This window comes from Euleptes europaea, chromosome 1, assembly GCF_029931775.1.
Source record: "Euleptes europaea isolate rEulEur1 chromosome 1, rEulEur1.hap1, whole genome shotgun sequence".
NCBI lineage: Eukaryota > Metazoa > Chordata > Lepidosauria > Squamata > Sphaerodactylidae > Euleptes > Euleptes europaea.
Genome location: NC_079312.1, coordinates 104133535 through 104157301, shown reverse-complemented (window position 1 = coordinate 104157301; position 23767 = coordinate 104133535). Strand labels below are relative to the sequence as shown.

General features: G+C 43.9%; 1 protein-coding gene across 1 annotated transcript in view; it reads left to right on the top strand.

Annotated features, from left to right (window-relative positions):
- The window catches only part of SH3TC2 (SH3 domain and tetratricopeptide repeats 2), a 36196-nt gene extending 12968 nt beyond the window's left edge, over positions 1-23228 (top strand). Inside the window, exons 8-18 of the mRNA XM_056847817.1 lie at positions 217-290; positions 1273-1468; positions 6114-6250; positions 7111-7152; positions 7249-8958; positions 9057-9237; positions 14253-14403; positions 15134-15256; positions 17144-17294; positions 21159-21355; positions 23037-23228. Of these exons, the coding sequence (XP_056703795.1) occupies positions 217-290; positions 1273-1468; positions 6114-6250; positions 7111-7152; positions 7249-8958; positions 9057-9237; positions 14253-14403; positions 15134-15256; positions 17144-17294; positions 21159-21355; positions 23037-23228 (3154 nt within the window). The remainder of the gene's footprint in view (positions 1-216; positions 291-1272; positions 1469-6113; positions 6251-7110; positions 7153-7248; positions 8959-9056; positions 9238-14252; positions 14404-15133; positions 15257-17143; positions 17295-21158; positions 21356-23036) is intronic.
- Positions 23229-23767: the final 539 nt, after the last annotated feature.

The window sequence follows — 23767 nt, the reverse complement described above, 5'->3', positions numbered from 1 at the left end:
TTGCCTGGAATAGTTTGAGGGCCGCGGGAATATAAAAGGCTCCTTTCATCCTAAAGAATTTTAGACTATTAAATGAGGATCTCTCTGCTGCCAAGGCCACTTGTCTGTGGTGTCACTGAACATATGTAATACTTGGATATTTTGCTACTTAGGATGCCAAGCCAATAGTTAACTGAAAGAAGCAAGGCATTAGTTCACAGCTCTTCACATTCACAGGTGGTTTTTGAAGAACTATCCGATGAGCTGTGGCATCTCCAGTCAGATCAATGGAAGTGACTCTATGCAGATTGGTGAGTGTAACCAACTTGAGGGTCACGTTGAGACCAACCTGTTTGAGACAGATCCACAGGATATCTCTTTATTAAGTGGTGAAAAAAAGGAAAGGACTTTTTTATTTTTGCTTTTCTATCTGGTGTAAACAAAGAGTGGAACCCCTTCCTATTTGCCACATGAAAACTGGGGCTTAGAATTCTTCCATTTTTAAAAGACTAATAGTCCTCCAAAATCTGATATTTTGGTAGGGCATTCATTTTCAGCTGCACTACCTATTCTTAGGGATTTTGAGTCACAATCATCCTTGATGCTTTATTACTTGCAGTTAGAGTGGAACCAAAACGGGGGATGGCAATTTTTGTGAACATTTTCATTGGCATCAAAATTCCCCCCTACCAGGAAAGTTTTCCCTTATTTAGAAGTACTACACCGAACAGACTTCATTACCTCTCCCAGCCCAGGCATCATTGTCCCCCTCTCTTAATTAGCTTAATCTTTCCAGTGCCATTGCAAGTAACCAATCCTGATTGGCCATGAAGAATTACATCATCATACTAGTTTTGTGATCCCTGATTTTCTAGGATGATTAACAGAGAAAGAAGCCTTAACTAAAGTGGGGAAATGATGCTTGAGCTACAGCATATTATGGGGAAATTGCAGCAAAAAGCCACACAAAAAGCAAATGTTTTCGGTAGCAGAGTTGTGTGGTTTTTTAAATTACTTTGTGTCCCTCAAGATGAACACGTTCACTCCCCAAAGTGGAACTAGTGACCAAAACCTTACTTGCTGTTCTCAAAATTTTAGTTAATTTTTTAGAATTGGTATGAGTCAGACCCTGAGGTTTCAGGTGTTTCAAAATGTTGTTGGACAAAAAGGGACCTTATTTATTCATAAGCCATAAACATGCCCTGCCTCCATCCCTTGGCCACTGCTCTGACCAGAGAGAAAGGTTCCATTGTTCAGCATGCTGATGTGAGGCTGTTTTGCTTTATTTCTCAGGCCAAGGGAGGTGCACGGCCACAATGGACCACAGAAGGACAGGATGGGATGAGTTGAGTTTCTGCAAAGGAGACATCATAGAGGTCCAGGGATTTCTCATTCCAGGCCTTCAGTGGTTTATAGGGAAATCCACAATCAACGGGACAACGGGCTTCGTCCAAACCAAATGTGTGCATCCTGAGACAAGTGAACAAATGTAAGGGTGATGTGCAGATTGGTGGGAAAAAACCTGACAGGGAGACCACCAAGGAATACCGGGGTTGCTGTGCAGAGGAAGGCACTGGCAAAACCACCTCTGTTAGTCTCTTGCCAAGAAAACCCCAAAAGGGGTCGCCATAAGTCGGCTGCGACTTGACGGCACTTCACACACACACACAGAGCGGTTAGGACAGAAATAGGGTTTTGTTGCAAGCATGTAGAAATGCAGTATGGGATCTTTGGTTTGTAAGGAGAGAGCAATGTGGAGAGGAGGCAGGGAAACAATTGTGTTTGCTCAGGGCTCATTTATGTTCATTTAAAAAAAAAAACTCCTCGGGTTTGTGATAAAATTGTAACATTTATTTATTTAAAACATTTCTATGACACCTTTCCACCCGAATAGGGCCCCCAAGGCAGTGAGCATCAAAACATTAAAACATTTCTACAGTAAATCATTTAAGACATTAAAACAGCATGTAAAATATGGTGTATATAATAAAATATTTAAACATTTCAATTAAAAATATGTTAACATTCACAAGAAGAAGAGTTGATTTTTATACCCTGCTTTTCTCTACCATAAGGAGAGCTTACAATTGCCTTCCCTTCCCCCCTCACAACAGGCACCTTGTGAGGTAGGTGGGGCTGAGAGAATTCTGAGAGAACTGTGACTAGCCCAAGGTCATCTAGTAGACTTCAAGTGGAGGAGTGGGGAATCCAACCTGGTTCTCCAGATTAGAGTCATGTGGAGGAGCAGGGAATCAAGCCCAGTTCTCCAAATTGCAGTGCGCCACTCTTAACTACTACACCACGCTGGCTCTCAGCACAAGCATGGAGAAGGAGCTGTAAGAGTTACTTGGAATACACCAAGCAAAACAAAAAGGTCTTCACCCAATGGCAGAAGACAACAGTAGAGAAAGACAGACAAATCTCCCTGTGGGTGGGTGGGGTTTCCAGTTTTGGTGCCTTGATAGACAAGGCCCTTTCTTGGGTCGCCATCTAACCTCAGATGGCAGGGGCACACAAATGAGGGCCTTCAAAGATGACCTGAGTGGATGGGTAGGTTCATATGGGAGAAGGTGGTTCTTCAGGTATCCTGGCTTCAAGCCATATAGGGTTTTAACATGTAAAGGACTGATATGTGATGAATATGGGTTTGCTAAACTGAGATGCACCAAGGTACCCATGCCTTAGGCAGAGCAAATACTACATAGGTTGGCCAGAGCAAAATTTGCATCTTGAAGACATTGGTGTGCTTGGAATCCACTTTTACATTAATTGATATGTACTATAAGGGTTGCCAGGTCCCTCTTCACCACCGGCAGGAGGTTTTTGGGGTGAAGCCTGAGGAGAGTGGGATTTAGAGAGGGGGAGAGGGATTTCAATGCTATAGACTCCAATTGCCAAAGCAGCCATTTTTCTCCAGGGGAACTGATCTCTTATCGGCTGGAGATCAGTTGTAATAGCAGGCTAACTTCTGCTATTACCAGGAGGGTGGCAGCCCTAACTATAGTGTGTACAAGTGGGTTACCAGTGCTAGAATGGGAGAAGGACAAGCGTGGTTGCTGAAATCCAGTAGCTCTGATGGTGCACATGTGGCAGTTCTGAGGTATATATAATGTTTCATATGTGCAGGTGATGCCCCCTTCAGTTCATCACTGGGGAATGCTCTATGGGTGTGTTTTCATTGCATGCATGATCCTTTTTCTCAGGTGGAAAATAAATGAGGTAGCATCTGCTCATGTGTCAGAGTATGTGGAGCTTTCTAGAATCCTTTCACAGTCTAGCTGTGATGATTTCGGAACCATTACTATATCACAGAGTATTATGTGAGCCTGGTTTTGGCCAGGGGGGGAGGGCTAGAAATATAATAAAACAAACAAACAAATAAATAAATTGGTAATGTTGGCGATAATTAAGAATTGAGACTGAATGTATACTCCAGCAAATGTTTGCACAAGGATGCTGCTTGTTGGAAAGCAACCTAAGTATGAACATTTGTTTCTAAATTGTGGTAGTCACTAGGTGTCACTGTTGCCTCCCTCAAGACGTTGCCTGTGTTCATACTCTGGAAAAAAAATCATTAGAGTGATACTTTCCCCCCCAATTCAAATGACAGATCATGCTTCTTTAATTATAGAAAGTGAGAGTTTAAATGCGTTTGCTGTTATAACATCTAGTTCATATTTTTTTTTGTTAACCATCTTAAACTGATACATTAATTAACAAATTAAATAACATTTAATTAACGTATAAACTATAGTACCTTACTACAGCTGCTCTTCTTCCTAAAATGAGTGGTCTCTCTTGAATAGTAGTCTTTTTTTCCTTTTTGAGAAAACCATTTCAAACGTATTAGAGTAAAAGATGTGAATAAATAACTGTAATATCAGAATAAACTGCTTTTTTCAAAGACAGGGCCTTTGGTGATATTAGCTCATCAAATCTATTTGGTTCTTCAAATCTTTTAGTCCTGTGTTGATCACAGTTTTGGAAGCTCATCCAGTTTTCCTGAGCACAGCTCAGTTCTTGGCAGAATCAGGGATCCCTGCTCCCTGTTGTCCTGAAAAACTTGTCTAGCATCATTTATTTATTTTTACATGCCCATTCTGCCTAAATGAGCTTAGTGAAGCTCTCAGCAGCACAAATGTATGCTTTACAAAACAATAACCATGTCACCTGGCACCTTTTTTCCTTCTTTGGTTTGCTGGATATTTTGAAAGCCAGGAAAAAAGCCTGTCTCCCCCCACCCCAATTTCCTAACCCCCTCAAAAATATTTAACATTTGGGAGGAATTGAAGTATATGCAGTACTTACTTTCCTGTACGAGCTGAAATTTCTTTTACTGATTTAAATGCATAAAATGCATCTAAAATTGGACTATTTGGCATATTGATGGAATTTAAAAGTATAAATATCTTCATTTTCTATACAAAACCTTTAGGTATACCCAATACATGCAAAACACCTTATGCTACCATAGCACTTGTATCTTTAGTTTTTGCCATTTAAGAGATAGGAAAAAATAAAAGTTGAAGGTAGAAAACAATGTAGTAAATAAGAGAACATGTATTATTTGAACAGAAACGCTCTCACAGAGTCACAATAGGTAGGACTGCCAGCATGTTTGGATATTAAGCTAAACCATGTAACATTAAAAACACATAACTAATTAAATATATTATTGTTAAACAAATTATAGCATATTAATTAGTGCCAAAATTATTTAAATTAAAACAAAAAAACCTCTTGAAAACATTGTCCGTGTTTAAAGTGTAGGGTTTTTTGTTTGTTTGTTTTAAGCTCTACTGCAAAGTGCTCAATTTTTCCATTGGAAAAATAGAAAAAGTCCTAAGACTTTTTTCTTTTTTCATTCTATACATTTTGAATGTAAAAAAACCTTGCCTTAAAAAGTATTATACTCATTCTAAAAGAGAAAATATTCCATAGGAGTTTCTTTTCATTGTTCCCCTAAATTTTCCATTTTGGGGGGAATAGAAAAAAACAGCCTTGGAAAAATGAGGGGGACATTCCCCCCATTTTTCAGATTCCCGCCTCCCCCCCCCCCCGCCCGGCACTCACATTTCTTCCTGGGATGCAAACCATTCACCACTATGTAAAACATCAGTGGGAAAGAGAGCATCATCAAGAGGCAGTGTAGTGTTGTGGTCAGAATATTGGGCAAGGGCTAGGGAGACCTGGATCCAAATCGCCTTGTACTAATAAAGTTCATTGGGTGACCTCTGGTCATTTGCTCTCTCTCAGCCTAGTTACCTCACAAGGTTGTTGTGAAAATGATATGGAGAGATAGAGAACCGTGTATGCAACTTTGGGTTACTTGGAGGAACAGTGGGATAAAAATGTAATATGTAAATTATCATATCTGGGTTACTTGGAGGAACAGTGGGATAAAAATGTAATATGTAGATTATCATATCCTTCTTCGGTTTTAGAGGAAGAAGCAGCAAGGGTAGGGGACGGCCAGCCTATTCCTGATGCCAGTGGCGCCTGGGGATGGCATGGCAGGGGTGCCGCTGTGGCACCTCCAAAGAAAATTGGAGGCTGCCGTGATCAGGAAAAAGAGCGATTTAACTCACAAAATTTAATTTTGGGGGGGGGAATCCCCATAGACTAAAGCGATTCTGTTCCAGCAAAAACCTGGAGCAGCTCCGCTGAGGTGGAGGGGGGCACTCCCAGGCTGGAAGGGGTTATGAAGCTGCCTACCTGCAGTTCCACCCACCAGAACTTGCACCCACCACCCGGGAATGCCCCCCAGGATGACAGCATGAGCACTTGCACCGTTGGGACACCGGCGGGAGGCCAAGCCGATGTCCCAGGGCCGCTCTTCCGCACCAGTCCACGGAGGTTGGTGTGAGCACTCCAATGCCAGCATCCATGCCAGTCTTGGCAGCGCAAGTGGCATGGGCGCCGGCGCAAGTAGCACGGACACCAGCGCGACCACTTGCACATCTCCTATGGACTTTCATCCCCGGGGCTCAGGAATGGGCTTTGAGGGATTACAGATCTCGTGTGAATGGAGCCTGTCGGTGGCTCTCAGCAGGAGCAAAGAATGAGTTTAGAAGATAATGGGATGGAATTATGCAGCGCTCACTGGCACTTACCCAGGTTTCTTCCCAATGCAGAAGAAAGAGTCCAGTATTTTTCAGCGAGGAAGAAGTGGCCGCCTTTCTTCAAGTTCCCTGCAATGGCAACGAGACACATTACAATAGTCTTCTTAGTGAACTGGCTCAGACGGACATTGCCTCTGTGTACAGGCTTGGTAAGTGTGTCTTCCTCCTCTCCCCCCATCCCAACACATACACTTTATTATAAAAGTGAAATGCTCCTTGTTGAATCAATAGCACTAATTGCTGTCAAATAAAACTCAGTAAATAGTTTTATGGGTCACAATGATGACCTGTACATGCAACTTAGGTTTTTTGCACATCTTGCCTGACAGTGGTGTAGTGGTTAAGAGCGGTGGTTTGGAGCAGTGGACTCTAATCTGGAGAACCGGGTTTGATTCCCCACTCCTCCAAATAAGCAGTGGACACTAATCTGGTGAACTGGGTTGGTTTCCCCACTCCTACACATGAATCCAGCTGGATGATCTTGGGCTAGTCACAGCTCTCTTAGAGCTCTCAGCCCCACCGACCTCACAGGGTGTCTGTTGTGGGGAGGGGGAGGGAAGGTGATTGTAAGACAGTTTGATTCTTCCTTAAGTGGTAGAGAAAGTCGGCATATAAAAACCAACTCTCCTCCTCCTCCTCTAAACCCTCCCCCTGATACCTTTCACTGAAAGTCTATAGGGTCCATTATTTAGAGGGCTGGTAAAAAAGGAATGAAAGAGAAACTGCCACTTTTAGCATAATTCAGTTGTAGCTGTTGGTTCTCCACAAGGAAAATACCACCAACAGTTTGCTCTGATGTGGAACTTATTGCAAGCCCACTTTTCTTTGCCCCTGCTGCTGTATTTTCTGTCATTCAGGCATAGCTCCCGCGTTTAAGTTGTGTCATCTCCTATCAGTCTTGATGCAGAATTACCAGAAGGCCTTGTTACTAATGCAGCATTTAAAGGCAAACCTTGCTGTGTGGCTCATCTTGCATGTTTCCCCCTTCCCCTTTCTGTTGATTGCACAGATGGTTTTGAACCTGTAGCTGTGTTCTCACAAACACCATCAGGTGAGTTTAGATGCAAGGGGAAATGGACACTCTTTTCTCCAGAAATGCATTTTCTTGAGAAGAAGCACTTGATTGTGACTTATCTTTCTTTTTCAGATGCCATTTTACGAGGTCTTAAGGATAGCTGGACATTAGAGGGTTGGGGCACACAGGCTACAAATAGCTTGGCCACACCTACTGATTCAGAGATGTCCACTCTGGATGGAGAATCTTCATCTTCTCCCATGGAAAGTTTACTTTTGCCTGAACCAGATGACCTTGATGATCCCAAATTCTTTATTGATTTGAATGTTGGACACATGGAAGACTCCGATGTTTTTGACCCTATACTAACTTTCCTTAACCAAGATGGCTATGTGGCCCATTTCCAAGGTCTCTATGACATCTCTTTTTCCTTCCTCAGTTCTACCTTCTATGGCTTTTCCAATGAGGAGGAGCTTGTCTTATACCTGGAGGCATCCAGGAACTGGGCCAAGAAGAGTCACCTTGTTTGGGCTCACATTCGAATATGTTTTCTTTTGGGTCGACTCTGTGTCAAGAGGGCCAAGTTCTCTCAAGCCCGAGTCTATTTTGAAGAAGCTGCGAGCACTATGGACAGGGGGTTTGAAGATCTGCCCTTGCTCACCTCGCTGTACACAAACCTGGCTGCCATTTATCTGAAGCAGAAGATGAAGCAAAAGTTCTTGTCTGTGATTGGGAAAGTGGCGGCCCTTGTGGTCGGCCTGCCAGGGCACTGCTTCAGCTCTGAGAATGAGCTGGAGGTCACGATGTACATCCTGAGAGAAGCGATGGCTGCGGGCAACACGGCCTTGGAGGTCCGGGCCTCCTTCCTTGTTGTCAGGTTCTTCCTTCAGCTGGGCAAATACGACGAGGTCCTGCCATTTGCAGAACGCCTGCAGTTCCTTTGTGCCAGTTTCTCCAGCCAAGGCTCCAGAGCACTCTGTCTAGGCACAATGCCAATCTTGAGTTACCTGTATGACAAGAAGTACTTGCCACACATTGCTTTGGCATCTGCCAGGCTGTTTCCACCTAGTGGCACAACAGGGGCACCGACTCCCATTTGGAGAGCTGGATTTATCCTTACAAATGCCTCTAAGCTCCTAAAAGTCCAAGAAAGAAGCTGCAATGTCCCTGCTGTGGCTTGTTTTTATCTCAACTGCGCACTGGCCTTCTCACATGAAAAGAGAGCTGTGTCCACTGAGAGAGCTGTGTGTGCCATTTTATCCAAACTGTACCTGACGCATGGCGTGGTACAGGCAGCTGTTCAATATTCCAATAGAGCTGTTGCCCTTGGCAAAGTGATGGGCGAGGAAGAGGCTTTTGAATCATCCCTTTGTTTGGGGTGGCTGTATGCTTTGAACGGCCAGCCAGAAAAAGCTTCTGAGATCTTGCTGTGCCTCCTGCGTTCTCTGCGGCAGACGGATAGCATGACGCAGGATGGGGTGGTCCACAACCTTCTGGCCATCGCCCTTAAGGGAGAAGGTCAGGTGCAGAAGTCGGCTGAAAACTACCTGTGGGCCTTAAATAAAGCTCGGGAGACAGGCAACAGGCGGAACCAGGCTATAGCCTTGTCCAACTTTGGGTGCTTGGCTCTGTCCTGCTGCGCAAACCACCTCGCTGAATGTTACTTTCTCCAGGCTGTTAGGTTGTATTTTGAATTCCAGGGTGGTGACGATGCACAGATGGAGTTGGTACAGGTACTGCTGTGGCTGGCACAATCCCGGGTGGAGAGTAATAAGTCAGAAGAGAGCAAGCTGTTCTATGAGCTGGCCTTGGCAATTGCCTTGATGTCTCGCAACATGATGAGTGAGTAATTAAAGCATTGGAAGGTGATCCTCAGAGAGAAAGATGTCCTTTGCGCAATGCGTGACTTTTAATCCTTCAAATTACACTGTACTTTACAGGTCAGCTTCATGCCGTTGAATCCCTCTGCCACTTCTATAGCAAAGTACACCCAAATACGGGCACCTGCATTATTTACCACGAGCACCAACTTTCCCTAGCCCAGCACCTCCAAGACAGAGAAATGGAAGGGCAGCTTTTGCAGGTTCTCGGCCAGTTATACCAGAGCCTGCATACCACAAGGTGGGTTGAGAGATTTTGAAAGGTGATCTTAACTAGAGGTGGCTGAAGCATTTCTAACAATGTTTTGTTGTTGGATGATTTCAGTGGGTTTTTTTTAAAACTTAAAAAATTAATGGAAAAATTAAATTTAATGTCCAGCTCATAAAATTTAATCATTGAGGCCAAGGCTATTTTATTTTTAAATCGAGATTTTGGTTTTAATTATAAGGCATATTTTTTAATTTTGTAAACTGTTATTTGCTTTGTTCTGTTCTACTGTTCTACTGTTCTACTGTTGTGAGCCTCCTTAAGCAGGGCTGGAGAGGCAGCATACAAATTTTCTAAATAAATAAATAAGTTGACAACTTGGCATAAACTACATTGTCTGCTATGTAGTTTGAAGGGGACATGTGCCATGACATTATTGACCCCTGAAGAGGTTTACACTCTCCCCCACCCCAAGGGTCTTGCTTATTCTTAAAAAATCTCACTTCTCTGGGCTGTGCCTCACAGGTTCAGCAGCTGTGGCTCAGTGGTAGAAGGTCCCAGGTTCAATCCCTGGCATCTCCAGTTAAAGGGACCAGGCAAGTAGGTGACAAGAAAGACCTCTAGCCTGAGACCCTGGAGAGCCGCTGCCGGTCTGAGTTGACAATACTGACTTTGATGGACCAAGGGTCTGATCCAGTATAAAGTAGCTTTGTGTGTTCATGATACTAATTTTCTGCAAGGTAGGAGCCATTTTAGGAGCAGTGGGTCCTTGGAGCCAGCCTCTGACCTATATATAGATGGCAATATTGCACCATAAATGTGCATTGTGCCATACACAGTACAAGGAGATTCAGGCAAGGGAGAAAGAGCAGAGTAATCTGAAGGTGCAAAAGGCATTTGGAGGGCTGCAGGTGGTGAAGAAGGAGAAGCACTGGTCATAGTTAGGGTTTTATTAAGTTATGAGAGCAGAAACATACAGAGGAATAAAGCCCCAGAGGGCTTTGTAGATAAGGAGTTTGTGGTGAATCTAGGAACAGCGAGGAAGCCAATATGTGGATTTAAGGAGGAGTGTCACATGGGAACAACAGGAGTGGTGAATGGTTTTAGTAGCAAAGTTTTGGATAGAGGTGAGGAGATGAAGGTGTAACTGTAGAAGACCAGTTAGGAGGAGGTTTTAGTAGTCAAAGAGAGAAGTGATCTGGTGAAACTGGTTAATGCTCTCATCACAAAACAGAATTTTTTTAATACTACAGAGCAATTATGCACATGATAGGATTCTGTACTAACACCAGTCTAGGTCACTTGAATACAGGAAGGTATCTTTATTAATATTACATAAAGAGAGATTAAAAGCATCAAAGATAATAGACAGCCTATTAAGCAAATCAAAGGTGAAAAATTATTTCAGCTTTTCTAACTAGCTCTAGGTTGGTGTGACTATGCTGAGCTGGTACTAAGACCTAAGAGCTTCTGAACCTGGAGATAATTGATTACATTTCTGAAAGGCAAAAATGGAATGCAGTTCTTCTGCAAAAGAAGTGATTATTGTCCAAAGGGGATTTAAGAAAATGGGGAAATTAACTGTTGGGGCCCTTACCAAATCAGTTTCTAGGAAATCTAATTCACTATGTTAATTTAAGAGCTACCCATGTTTACAAGACTCTCTTGGATAGATGGAAAATGGCAATACCTCCTTTGAATCTATCTTTTAAAAATGTTAAAGCTGTGGTTCCTTGGTAAATGAGCCTAGACTTGCAGAGGTTATCACTGAAAAGACATGGATGATCCATTGCAATAAAGGAAGAAAGAATGTATTTACAAGGGACAATCATTTGCATTTGCCCTACGGACAGGTTGATGGTTACCTCAGAATTTCTGAAGAGTGATACTGAATGTATGTAATTCAATTCGCCCTTGTGGTGGCAAATTGGATCTATTTTATTTATTTATATTTTAGATTTATATCCCACCCCTCCCCCACTACAGCGGGGCTCGGGGCGGGTAAGAACAAATGAAATGCATTTTAAAACAAACAGTTAAGATAGATTAAAATCCATAAAATACAAATAATAAGATGGTGCTCTAAGCTCCCAGCAGATCTGACTCCTGAGAATAACAGACCCTCCACAAAGTAAGTGAGGAGGGGGAGCATATAGAAGGGGGGGCTTATAGAGGATTTTTCTTCTGAAAATGGATTAAAAGGGCGTTTTCTTTCACAGCGTGAAAGTTCTGTTTAAAGATAAGGTCTAAACAGCACCTTTCCAATTATAATTGTCAAGGACAGAGTACTGATTGTGATTCTGTATGAGAGGGCATCTCTTTGTGTTTGGTAACCACCGTTAATCTGGTGCGTTGTCAGTTTGCACAGTTTGCCATGCATCTCTGTTTGTTTTGATGCCTTCCAGTGCTTCATGTAAGTGATACATTCTGTGTACCTGTGGAGGTATTTTGTGGAGCTGAAGCTCTCCTTATGATTGAGCTCTCTTTAGCATGGTTTGGTTTCTTGTCTCTTCAGTTCCTTTTAATAGCTCTGGGAAAAACTGCATATATCTACTGTGTCTCTCTCCCCCCGCCCCCACATTTCAATGCAGGTTAGCATGGCTGCTCTAACCTTGAAGAATGATAGTTGCACCAGGCTCCAGGGGAGGCACTATTTTATTGCATCCAGCCTTAATCTATGAATTATTCCTTATTGTGTCTGGTTCGTACCACTTCAGCCTGCAAGGGGAGGCTCACATGATCGAATCATCCTCCACAGGGAAAAAAACCCCTTCAAATAGAAAACTGGGTGCCAAGGCAAAGAGTGCTTGATTGGCCTTCCCCCACCCCCCAACATGGTATTTTACCTTGCGCAAGGATATGCTTGGTGAAATATTAAATCATATAAGTGTCCATCCACAGTCTGAAGTGGCACAGACCAGGCACAGGTTTTTCACCTCAGTGAGAACTCAGCCACAATGTCATTTTTAAAACATGACAAGTTCCAGGATAGCCACATTAGTCAGCTGTAAGAAAAATGAGAAACATGGCATCTTGAAGACTAGTGATTAAATAAATAGAAGGAATATATTTCTTTTCTGAAGAATATAGCTTTTCTGAACCAGAGCTAACTTCATCAGATAGATGAAGTAGCTGACTAAATCAGATCATAGAGAGAGAGAAAAAATAAAATAAATAAATAAAATAAAATAAATAAAAAGGGGGGAAATCCCTGTGTGGAATTTACTTTACCAATTCGATAGGCACTTCTTATATCTGATAATATAGGCTCTGCCCCATAAGAGTTTATGCCACAATAAATGTAATAGTCTGTGAGGTGCTGCTGGATTGTTCATTTTTACACATCTGTCAAGGATGAGATCTCATTTTACTTTTCACTTCACATGCAGAATACAGTCTAAGTCTAGCACTGCAGGTCAGGTGTGCCTTTTGACATGCGTTCAAGAGCAGGCATATACAGTAAAGTCAAATCATCATTCAGAAAGGATCCAGATGTTGATTTGTTTATTTATTCACCTGCATTTTTCCATTGCCTTTTTAACACATAGGTCAAACTGATATTTACAAACAATAGCCAGGATTTATGCAGGGAGATTATATGTGTTAGGCAAAGATACCAAACTGGTTTGGCTGAAGCAGTTCCCACTGCAGAAGAGACAAGCTGCCCCTCAGTTTCAAAAGCACTAACAAAAAAGAAAATAGAAGTGAAACAGGTCTTCTTTTACACGGGTGAACTAAAATGTGAAGAGGTGACTGGGCTTAATAAGTGCATGCTGTCCTGAGTGCTTTGGAGGATAAGATAAGAGATGAATGTGCTAAAACAAATAAGCAGAAAGGAACACATGAAGGTGCCTTATAGTGAATCAGACCCTTGGTCCATCAAAGTCAGTATTGTCAACTCAGACCGGCAGCAGCTCTCCAGGGTCTCAGGCAGTGGTCTTTCACATCCAACCTACTTGCCTAGTCCCTTTAGCTGGAGATGCCGGGGATTGAACCGGGGACCTTCTGCGTGCCAAGCAGATGCTCTACCACTGAGCTACGGCCCTTCCCCACCTCTGGCACATCCTGGGGATTTGGGCAAATTGATGCCAGGAAGCAATTTAGATTGCAAGGGGCCGAAAGAAATATCTGTGTAGCCCTTGCAACTTGCCACTGCTGTTCCTGCAACAACTAGCTGTGTCACATCAGTAATCTGGATGCTAATCTCCCCATGCAAAGGCCCAGACAGAATGGGCTCAGAGGAAAGGAATGTAAGCAGAAGACGCCTGTTGTGTGAGCACCCTCGTCCAGGCATCCCAGTCCCTGAATGAAAACAACAGCTGGAATTCTTCACTAGCTTTGAAGGTCAAGCAGACAAACAAACAGCAGGATATTCCAGTGCTTTGGTTGGCAGAATGGCTATACTCTGTCCAGTTAATATGTGTGTCTCGACATGGCTTTGCTGTATTCCCACAAGGGGTACTACTAAAGGCTGTGTCTATGGACCTTATAATAATTACTGCCCCCCACCCCACCACATAGAGCAACCGCTCACTGTGGTAAACTGGTCTCCAGAATAGGGACATGGAGAGCATGATCACATGAAGCTGCCTTATACTGAATCACACCCTTGGTCCATCAAAGGCAGTATTGTCTACTCTGACCAGCAGCGGCTCTCCAGGGTCTCAGGCAGAGGTCTTTCACATCACCTACTTGCCTGGTCCCTTTAACTGGAGATGCCAGGGATTGAACCTGGGACCTTCTGCATGCCAAACATGTGCCACTGAGCCACAGCCCCCCCCACAATGCTCATTTCAGTTTGCCTTGTACCTTACGCTGTAATACACTTCAAATAATAGTTGATCACAGCATGACTGACCCATATCACCTGTTTTACAAGGGCTTCTCCTTTGGAGCTAGAGGAGAATGAAAAGGCTTCAGCTTGTGTGTAGGATGCTACAGAGAGCAATGCATGGAAAGTTTTGCAGAGTTGGCTCAGAAAGAGTTTGGTCTGATGCAGGAGCTCCCAGAGTCTCTTTGTAGTAACAGAGTACCTGTGAACCCTGTAGATCTCTGAAACGGGCGCTGGACTGTACCAAGCAGAGTTTGAGAATCTTCATTGACCTCGGGGAGACAGTCAAAACAGCGCAGACCTGGCTGCAGGCTGGGAGGCTCTACTATCAAATGCAAGAGGATGAATTGGTGGAAATGTATTTGCAGGTAGCCAGGACTCTGAAGGCTTGTGGTGTCTAACTGTCCACTGAATACTTCTCAGTGAAGATTGTGAAGATTAGGTTTTGATCCCCTATAAATAACAAACTACCAAACCACAGGGGGAAAAATAATCGTCTTGACATGTTTGGAAAAGGAATTTTCAATTGTGTCCTCTACGGTCGTTGCTACACTGAGGGTGTTCTAGACTCACTATCTAGTAGAAGTTGGTTTTTATACCCTGTTTTTCTCTACCTTTAAGGAGTCTCAAAGCAGCTTACAATCACCTTCCCTTCCCCTCCTCACAACAAACACCTTGTGAAGTAGGTGGGGCTGAGAGAGTTTGGAGAGAACTGTGACTAGCCCAAGGTCACCCAGCAGGCTTCATGTGGAGGAGTGGGGAATCAACCCTGGTTCTCCAGATTAAAGTTTGCCACTCTTAACTACACCATGTAGTAAATTTCCCTCCAGTTTATAGTTACTGACTTGATCTTGGCTGGGGAACAAGCCATAAAAAGGAGGCACAATCCTTGTGCCACAGTAATCTGGGGGATCATTCTTAGAGCTTGATGGATGCAAGAAATATGCAACTGCATTTTCCACCCTACAAAAATATGTACTTCGTGGCATTTGCAGAATTTGAATCCGCTTACAGCATTTGGATGTTTTGGTTCGGGCTTTGCAATGATTCTTGTGTGATGGTACTGTCTGAGCTCTTCCTTGTCTGAACCCTTTGCAGGCAGCCATACAGACCGCACTGAAACCTGGAGAGCTGCACCTGGCCATGAACCTGTATGAGGAAGCTGGCGATGTCTTCTTCAATGGGATCCAGAACAGACAAAGAGCGGTGGAATATTACAGGGTACCAATGGCAACAACTACTGGCATCACTGGAAGCAGATTTCCACATTGAGATTCCATATTAGGCATCAACTATCCTTGAAAGAGACGCTACAGAAATAGAGGGTGGTAGGTGGTAGGTAGTGAGCTCTCCTTCCCTGGAGGTTTTTAAGAAGAGGCTAGATGGCCATCTGTCAGCAATGCTGATTCTATGACCTTAGGCAGATCATGAGAGGGAGGGCACCCTGGCCACCTTCTGGGCATGGAGTAGGGGGTCACTGGGTGTGTGGGGGAGGTAGTTGTGAAATTCCTGCATTGTGCAGGGGATTGGACTAGATGACCCTGGTGGTCCCTTCCAACTCTATGATTCTGTGGAAGTTAGTGATTGTGAGTAACATTTAGAAACGCACTCTCACACACATGCCATCTGTGTTGAGGGATACCTGGCAACTGAAATATTCCATAATCAGGAAGGGGCAGTGACTCAGTGAAAGAGCGTAGCTTTGCACGCAGAAGTTTCCAGTGATTCAATCTCTGCAGCCTTGAGTTACAAGGAGATTGGGTGACAGGTATTAGGAAAGACCTTTCTCTCCTTGAGATAGTGGACAGTTGTTGCCAATCAGACACATCTGAGCTACATTTGCTTGTTTGTGTTTTGTACAGCATTTATATGCTGCATTTCTCCCTGAAGGGGCCAAAGCGGCTCACAAAAAATACTGAAACAACAAGCCAAAGAAATAGGTCCAGGGCTGGTTCAGCTAGATGAAGTTGCCTAACCCAGGCCCCAAGATGTCTTTGGTTTGTGACTTTGGTCTTGCCCAGTACTTGCAGGAGAGAAAGATAAATTTTATCCTGGATGGGATGCAGCTGCTGCTAGCTTGCTGCCAACAATATCTTCCTCACAAAGGGAGGACCCATGTTGATGTTAGGCAGCTTCCCGTGTTGATATGAAAGCTTTCTGTTCATTTAGGTTTTCACTTTTGCATGTCCAGTGGTCCCTTCCATGGCTTTTAACATTCTTCTATCTCCAGGGGTTGTTCACAGATGTATAATATTTCTATACACTTTGCAGAAGAATACATTCCACACAAGGCATGTCCAGTGAAGTCATACACGGATATCTTAGAGTTAGTCTCTAGACTTCATTTTTATTCAGACTTGGATTGTCTCTGTGGCCTCGTTCTGTTTGTGTGTGAAGTAGTGTGCTCCCCATGTCTGCAAGAGGAATGGCTTTCACTTTATCATCATGCTGCCCAACTACTGTGATTTGCTGTTTGGTTTAAAGTAGATGTTTATAGTTCACCCTGGGGCTACAATCTTTTATCCAAAACAAGTTTTCAAAAATAAAGACAACTTTTGACAATTTTTGATAGCTTCATTTTTGAAAACTTGTTTTGGATAAAAGATTGACTAGTCCATCCATATCCCCATTTGCTTCAGTATTTTTTTAGAGTATTGGCTTCACTTTGTTTAAGAAACGTGTGCCTTCTGCATTAAAAGATGCAATGGTATTGAGTCAACATGACTTCCAGACAAAAACCAAATGGACAGAAGTACCAGGGGTCAAAGAACAACTACTGCAAAAACATCTGCACCTCTGCTTTCCCAGAGGTTCAATAGGGTAGAAAAAGAAAATGAAGCCGTATTTACGTGCATTGCCCTGAAGCCCCAAACTACCAAACCCCAAGGCTTGTATGGCTTGCAAGTAAATGAGGATCTGGAGCCAAGCAACCATAGAGAGAAAATTAAAGATGTACTGAGTGAAGGAAAGCAGATGAGTTCCCCCCTCCTTGACTTTCCTTCTCCTTGAAGGGCCCCTTTGCAGCCAGCGTGGTATGATGGCTGCAGTGGGATGGCTTGGTGGGAAACGACGAAGTAACGTGGCTGCATTTCTTCCTGTTTTGCTCAGGGAGGAGCTGTTCCTCTAGCTAGGAAGCTGAAGGCCATGCAGACTGAGCTGAGAGTGTTCCACAAGCTGACCGAGCTGCAGATCGGACTCCAGAACTATGAGAAGGCTTTGGAATTCGCCACTCTAGCAGTCAGACTCAGTGTGGATGTAGGTAAGACAGGGCTGGGAATTGATGGTGCAGAAGTATTTAAAGCCATATGGTAGAAACAATAGGGTGAAAGTTGTCATGTGCAGGACACTAGGTAACCCAGCAATTCAAAAAAGGCAACCATACCTTAAGAAGCGACTATTATTTAAAAAACCACAACCCCGAAGTAGTTTTAAAATAGGCCAAGACTTGTAAGTATTCTTTCCCCTTTCTTCTGCTCTACAGCTGAAGGGGAAAAAAGCTTTGCAGTGATTTTATGAATCTTAGGAAGGGAAAATGTTTTATTATTCATGGCTGGGGATGTAGCCAGTAAGGAAGGACTGTGGACTATGTTGTTTATCTTTACCCAGATAAAGGATTCCCTTATCCCAGCAAGAAGAAATTTAACAGGACAGTGCAGACATGATTTATCACAAGCAGAATATAAGACTGCTGACATTACTGTAGTTGTATTCAGTAGATCTAGGTATTCCTCGCCAAAAGAAACAGACGCAGGTTCCTGCCCAGTCGAATGTATGGATTATGTGGATTTCTCAACCAGCCTTTTAGTAGGAGTAGCAGTTCCACCATTGGACATGGTGCAATATTCCTGTTCCTGATGGATGGATGATTTCCCCTGTTACTGTTTGTAATCTTTCCTCAGACAAGTTATACTTGGACAGGGCACATGGCACTTTGCTGTTGCTGCATCTTTCCCATCTGCTCTGCGATGCTTCCTGAGGTCCAAGCGTGGAGCTTGCCCTTCAGCCCTTCCATTCTTTGCTGCGCACCGTTTTGCTGTTCATGGAAATAATGCACAATAGTGAACTGGTTGTTTGAAAACCATGGAATGAGTTAATTAATTATAGTATGTAAAGGTGCAGACCATCAATCAGAAGGAGGAGGAGGAAGTAGTTTTTATACCCCACTTTTCTCTAAGGAGTCCCAAAGTGGCCTACAATCCCCTTGCCTTCCCCACAAGAGACACCTTGTTAGGTAGGTGGAGCTGAGAGAGTCCAAAATCACCCAGCTGGCTTCATGTGGAGGAGTGGGGAAACAAATCCAGTTCACCAGATTCGAGTCTGCTGCTCATGTGGAGGAGTGGGGGAATCGAACCCGGTTCTCCAGATTAGAACCCGCCGCTCTTAACCGCTATACCATACTGGCTCTGGAAAGCTGACTTGAAGTTGGCATGGATGTAATCAGTCAAACTGATATCAATCTTTTTAGGGATCAGGATCTGCATGGACACTAGCCTGATTCTGTGCGTGCCAAAGTCAGCAGTAAATCCCACGAAGGTCAGTGAAGCTCCCTCCCAAATAAGCATGCCCAGGATTGACTGCATACTGAAGCTGAAAGAATAATCATACTGACTAGGGAGTAAATCTCATTGAACAAAGTGCATCTTGCTTCCAAAAAAGGATGCATCAGATTGCTCCGCACACTTCCCAAAGCTGGGAGCATAATTAAACACTTCCCTAGTGTCAAAGCAGTCAGAGTGCCTCTCTTCCAGTTGCGCAGAGGTGCTTTGCTGAGTCAGCCCCCTTATCTTCCCTCTTATCTGAACGTATTTCTCTCACACGTTCTTTCACCAAGTGCTTTTTGAAGTATTTATATCCTGCAATTTCAGCCTCTATGGTGATTGAAGTGGCTTATGATATCACAAAAATAAATAAATGGCTAAAAAACTAGATGGCTAAAAATTTCTGAAAGCCACCATTTCCTTTATCCCTTAGAAGCTCCTTGATCCATTGATCTTGAGCAGCGTAATTTTAAATCTAATGTTTAAGGGATATAAGGACTGAAATAAATCTTGCCACTGACAATGTAGCCTTGGAATCCCTGTCACTTAATAAAAAAAAAGACATGATGTCAGACACAGAGGCATTAGATTTATGTATTAAAAGGGGAGATATATAACGTGATCTAAGTTCCTCATAAAAGTGGCATTCCAAGAGGCCATGAGCTAATTAATCAATAGAGCCAGAAGAGCAAGGACAGGTTCTTTCTGGGTATGGTATGTTCAGAATTCTGCCTTGCATAACCATAGAGGGGTTAGCATCATTCTAGCTAAATGGAAGGCTCTAGAAAGATGAGGAGTTGTCAAATAATAAGTTTAAGCGGGCAAACTGCATGGTGGTGGTATTGCGAAAAACTGCAATGAACAAACGCGGTGAGCACGGAAATCTGAAAGCCACCAGCACGAACTTCCAAATCTAATAACCGATAAACTAAGTTTCAGGCGGTAGCTGTGTTGGTCTGCAATAGAACAGTTAGATTCTAGTCCGGTAGCACCTTAGAGACCCACAAGAGTTTCAGGGTATAAGCTTTCAAGAATCAAAGCTCCCTTTATTAGGTGCCAATAAAATAAGCAGCATCCACTGATAGTAAAAGGAGCATAAAATATCTTTTGAAAAAATGTTTTTTAAAAACAGCCAATCCAATACAACATTTAGTAAATAAAAGAGCACAGCATAAAAGCAGGATAAAATCAAGAAGTAAAGCATCCTAGAAATGCTGTGATTAGAAGCAGAAGTGTGGTGGGATGGGAGGGGGTGGTTAACCCTTTCCTACTTTCCATTTTTCTACTCTCTACCCCCCCTCCAAATATTAAGGTTGACTTTCATTAAAAAAAAAATCAGGAGAAAGACCAAGAATACAGATACATATGAGTAAGTGGGAAGATAGGGGAGGTACCATCCCTCAACAAGTCATCTCCATGGCACAGGTAGATGGCCACTGTGACTGCTTCAGCCTGCATGCAGGCGAGGAAGCATTTAATCAGATGCCAGCCTTGGGCAACGTGCAGTGAGATCTTATGGGAAGCAAGCCCCACAAGAACAGAATGCGTAGGTTTAGGATTGCAACTTTAGGGGGCAAAGAAATCTTCTGCACGCTTACTTCAAAACTGATTCCTCTGAACCTAGTGGGGCTTACTTCCCAGGAAACATCCATAGGGCTGAGGTATTATTCATTTATTTTATTTTTGGATTTGTATCCCACCCTATCTCAACCAAAGCCGGGCTCAGAGCAGGTTACATCATAAAAAACTCATTATACATTATAAAATACATAAGAAATAATTTATCATTTAAAACCATTAACACTAAGATCAACTCTAAAATCCGACGGTGCCCATTTCATGGGCATGGTGGTTAGTGGCCAGTCCAAAGAAAAGGCAGTTAGGTTGCCCCATTTTATTCAGAAGATCTAAATCAGATGGGTGGGGAGAGAAGGGAGGCCAGCTACGATGCTGCCTTCAACCATAGGCTGCCCTCAACCATTGTCCTGCCGGAACATCGCAGTCTTACAGGCCCTGCTGAACTGTGCCAAATCCCGCAGGGCCCAGGTCTCACTAGGCAGAGAGCTCCACCAGGCCGGCGCCAGAGCCAAAAAAGCCCTGGCCCTGGTTGAGGACAGTCAGATACTTCTCGGACCACCAGCAAGTTGTTATTCTCTGTTATTTGTAACGCTCTTTGGAGGGCATACTGGACAAGGTGGTCCTGCAGATACGACGGTCAGTGCAGAGTCTAATCATCTTGCCCTAAAGCCTGGATTTGTGTCTCTCCTTATTAAATCCATTTCAGTCTCCAATCACAGTGGCTTCCTGTTAGCTAGTTGTGATGTGATGGTCCGCACATGAATGCACGATAAAAGAAAGAACAACAACAGCGAAACAGCAGCAAGCAGGTGCATTTGGTGCTGCTACAGGGTCAGGTTGAGATCAACTTGAACTGCTAAATGCAGAAGGAAATTCAGAAGGAGGGAAACTGGGAAGGATCCTTAATTCTTGCAGCCCTCATTCACCAGGCTTGTATTCACTCATTCATGATTTTCTAGCGGGCTGCAATGTCACTCTACCTTCGCTCCTTTACCCCCCCCCCACAGGAGATCAGTTACAAGAGCTGGTTGCCTTTCACCGACTGGCAACAGTGTATTATTTCCTGCACATGTATGAAATGGCTGAGGACTGCTACCTGAAGACGCTGTCCCTGCGCTCACCGTCATTACAAGGTGCTCAAGAGGCCATGTATTACTCCAAGGTTTACTGTCGCCTGGGCAATCTGACCCTGCACAAATTAAAGGTGAGAAGCAGCTTTCTATGGCACATCCTTGTCTCCCTCTCTCTGAAGGCCTGACAAGCCTGTTTATCCCTGGAAAACAGGTGCTAAGTTTAGTCTGACCTTGCACCTTAGAGGAAATCTGTCAGGAGCCCATTAATAGCGTTATCAGACACCTTTGCATGAATTGGGCATAAGTTGTCCCAGTAAAGCTCCTACTAGGGCTGTGCGTATTGATAAACCCGAACCGAAAATAAGCCCCCCAAAAAGCCATTTTGGTAAATTTTGGGTTCAGGTTTACTGAATTCCAAAACCTGGGGAGAAAGCCAAAGCCAAATTGGCCATTCCTGAAAAAACTGGGTAATTTTTCGGCTTTTTTGGGTTCTCCCCAGGCTTTGTGAAGCTCCTGGAGGGGCATCTTTTGAGGTAGAGCCCCCAAACTTGCAGGGTAGATTGCAGGGACTCTCCTTGCAAGAACCCCCAAGTTTGGTGAACATTGGGTCGGGGGTCCAAAGTTATGGGGTCTGGAAGAGGTCACCCCCTCCTGCCTCCATACACAAGCAGGAAGGTAAGAGTCAAATTCTCTGGTCGTTCACTAATTGGCTAATGCTTGTCTATGGAGGAGGGAGGGGGCGACCTCTCCAGAACCCATAACACTGGACCCTTGACTCAATCTTCACCAAACTTTGGGGTTCATGCAAGGAGAGTCCCTGAATGCTACCCTGAAAATTTGGGACCTCTACCCCAAAAAATGCCCCCACAGGAGCTTTGCAAAAAATCTCCTTTGCTTGCTATTGTGCGAACTTTCAATCAGCCTACTTTCACTACATAGACGCAATCCTGTGAGACCTGACTCCATCTTCTCCGGACGTCCCAAACCCCCCTGATCAAAATTTCTGCTCCAGACAATCTGCTTATCTTTGCGGCCTCCAGTCCTGTTGCCTTCTGTCTCTGTTTCTTTTGAAACTCCACCTTATGGCCTCTGCTGTTCTTGCCTCCTTTTTATGCCTTTGTCGTGCATCCTCAGAGACTGAACCCTTGAAAATGCTTCCTAGTTTCTCGAAGCTGACAAAACAGCCACTTCCTCCTGGCTTCTTCAGTAACCCTTCCCAGCCGTGTACAACCCCAGTCATTGCCTTTTGCTGGTAGGAACCATAAAGTGCTCACTAAAAACAACATTGTTGCTGCAAGAGCACCTCTTGGTGGTCACAGACAACCTGGTTGGCTGAATGTGGCAAACATTACTTGAGGCACAAATGTATTAATTGCGGGAGATGTGGGCTTTGCAACCAACAATTACAGTTGAACACATTAGGAATCTGTATTGGCCTTTGGGGGAAAGCTGTTCCTCCCCAAGAAGAAGAAGAGTTGGTTTTTATATGCCGACTTTCTTTACCACTTAAGGAAGAATCAAACTGGCTTACAATCACCTTCCCTTTTCCTCCCCGCAATAGACACCCTGTGAGGTAGGTGGGGCTGAGAGAGTTCTAAGAGAGCTGTGACTAGCCCAAGGTCACCCAGCAGGCTTCATGTGTAGGAGTGGGGAAACCAACCCGGTGATTCTATTGATTGATTTGATGACTCATTTAAGGGAGCCGGGGAGGATCCGAGATATAAGTAAATATCCTTTGGTCCCCTCATTGCCATCAACTTTCAATCAGACCTTTTCCTCTTGTTCTTTTCCCCCCTGGCACTTTACTCTCAGGATGAGCAAGATGCCGCCAGTTACTTCCTCTTGGCTTTGGCTGCAGCCACTGAGCTCGGTGACCAGGTTTGGCAAGGCAGGATCCAGGCAAAGTTGGCTCAAATATACAATGCTTCCCAGTGGAATAAGGGCACAAGAGGGTGGGCCACTTATCGGGCCCGGTGGCTGAGCGAAGGACGGCATGCTGTATGACAAAGCACCATGTGGGCTTTGAGTGCTCTCAGACTTCTGAACCGGAAGAAATAAGCTTCATCTTCTTACCTCAGGGCCAAAAAGGTCTCAGGTGCCTTCTGGATCAAATGGAAGAAATGTGATCCGGTGCTTCAATCGCTTGTGTTTCATGAACTGAGCAGTGAAAAAAAAACTACTTACTGTGCAGGGAGTCATCTGAGCTTATATCAACAACAGCAACCATACATACCTTATTAAGTGTACTACACTCAGTAGATGCTCCATGAAGGACCAGTTAAAAGCATAAGGTAGGATGTAAAGAAATGCGAGTCTGCTAGAAGTAAGTCTTCGGAAACTGAAACTGATCTCTGGAGGGGAAAGCATGAAAAGGATGTTAGCTTGCATCTCTTCATCCTCATTGCCAAAAATGAAGATTACTTTTTCGCTCTCCCTGCAGGCCTGGCATAAGCTGATGTCCCAGCGAGAAAGAAGAAGTTCCAGTCATGAGATGTGATTCTGTGTCCGTGTATGAATTGTCGAGTATCTATGCTTCTGTTCAT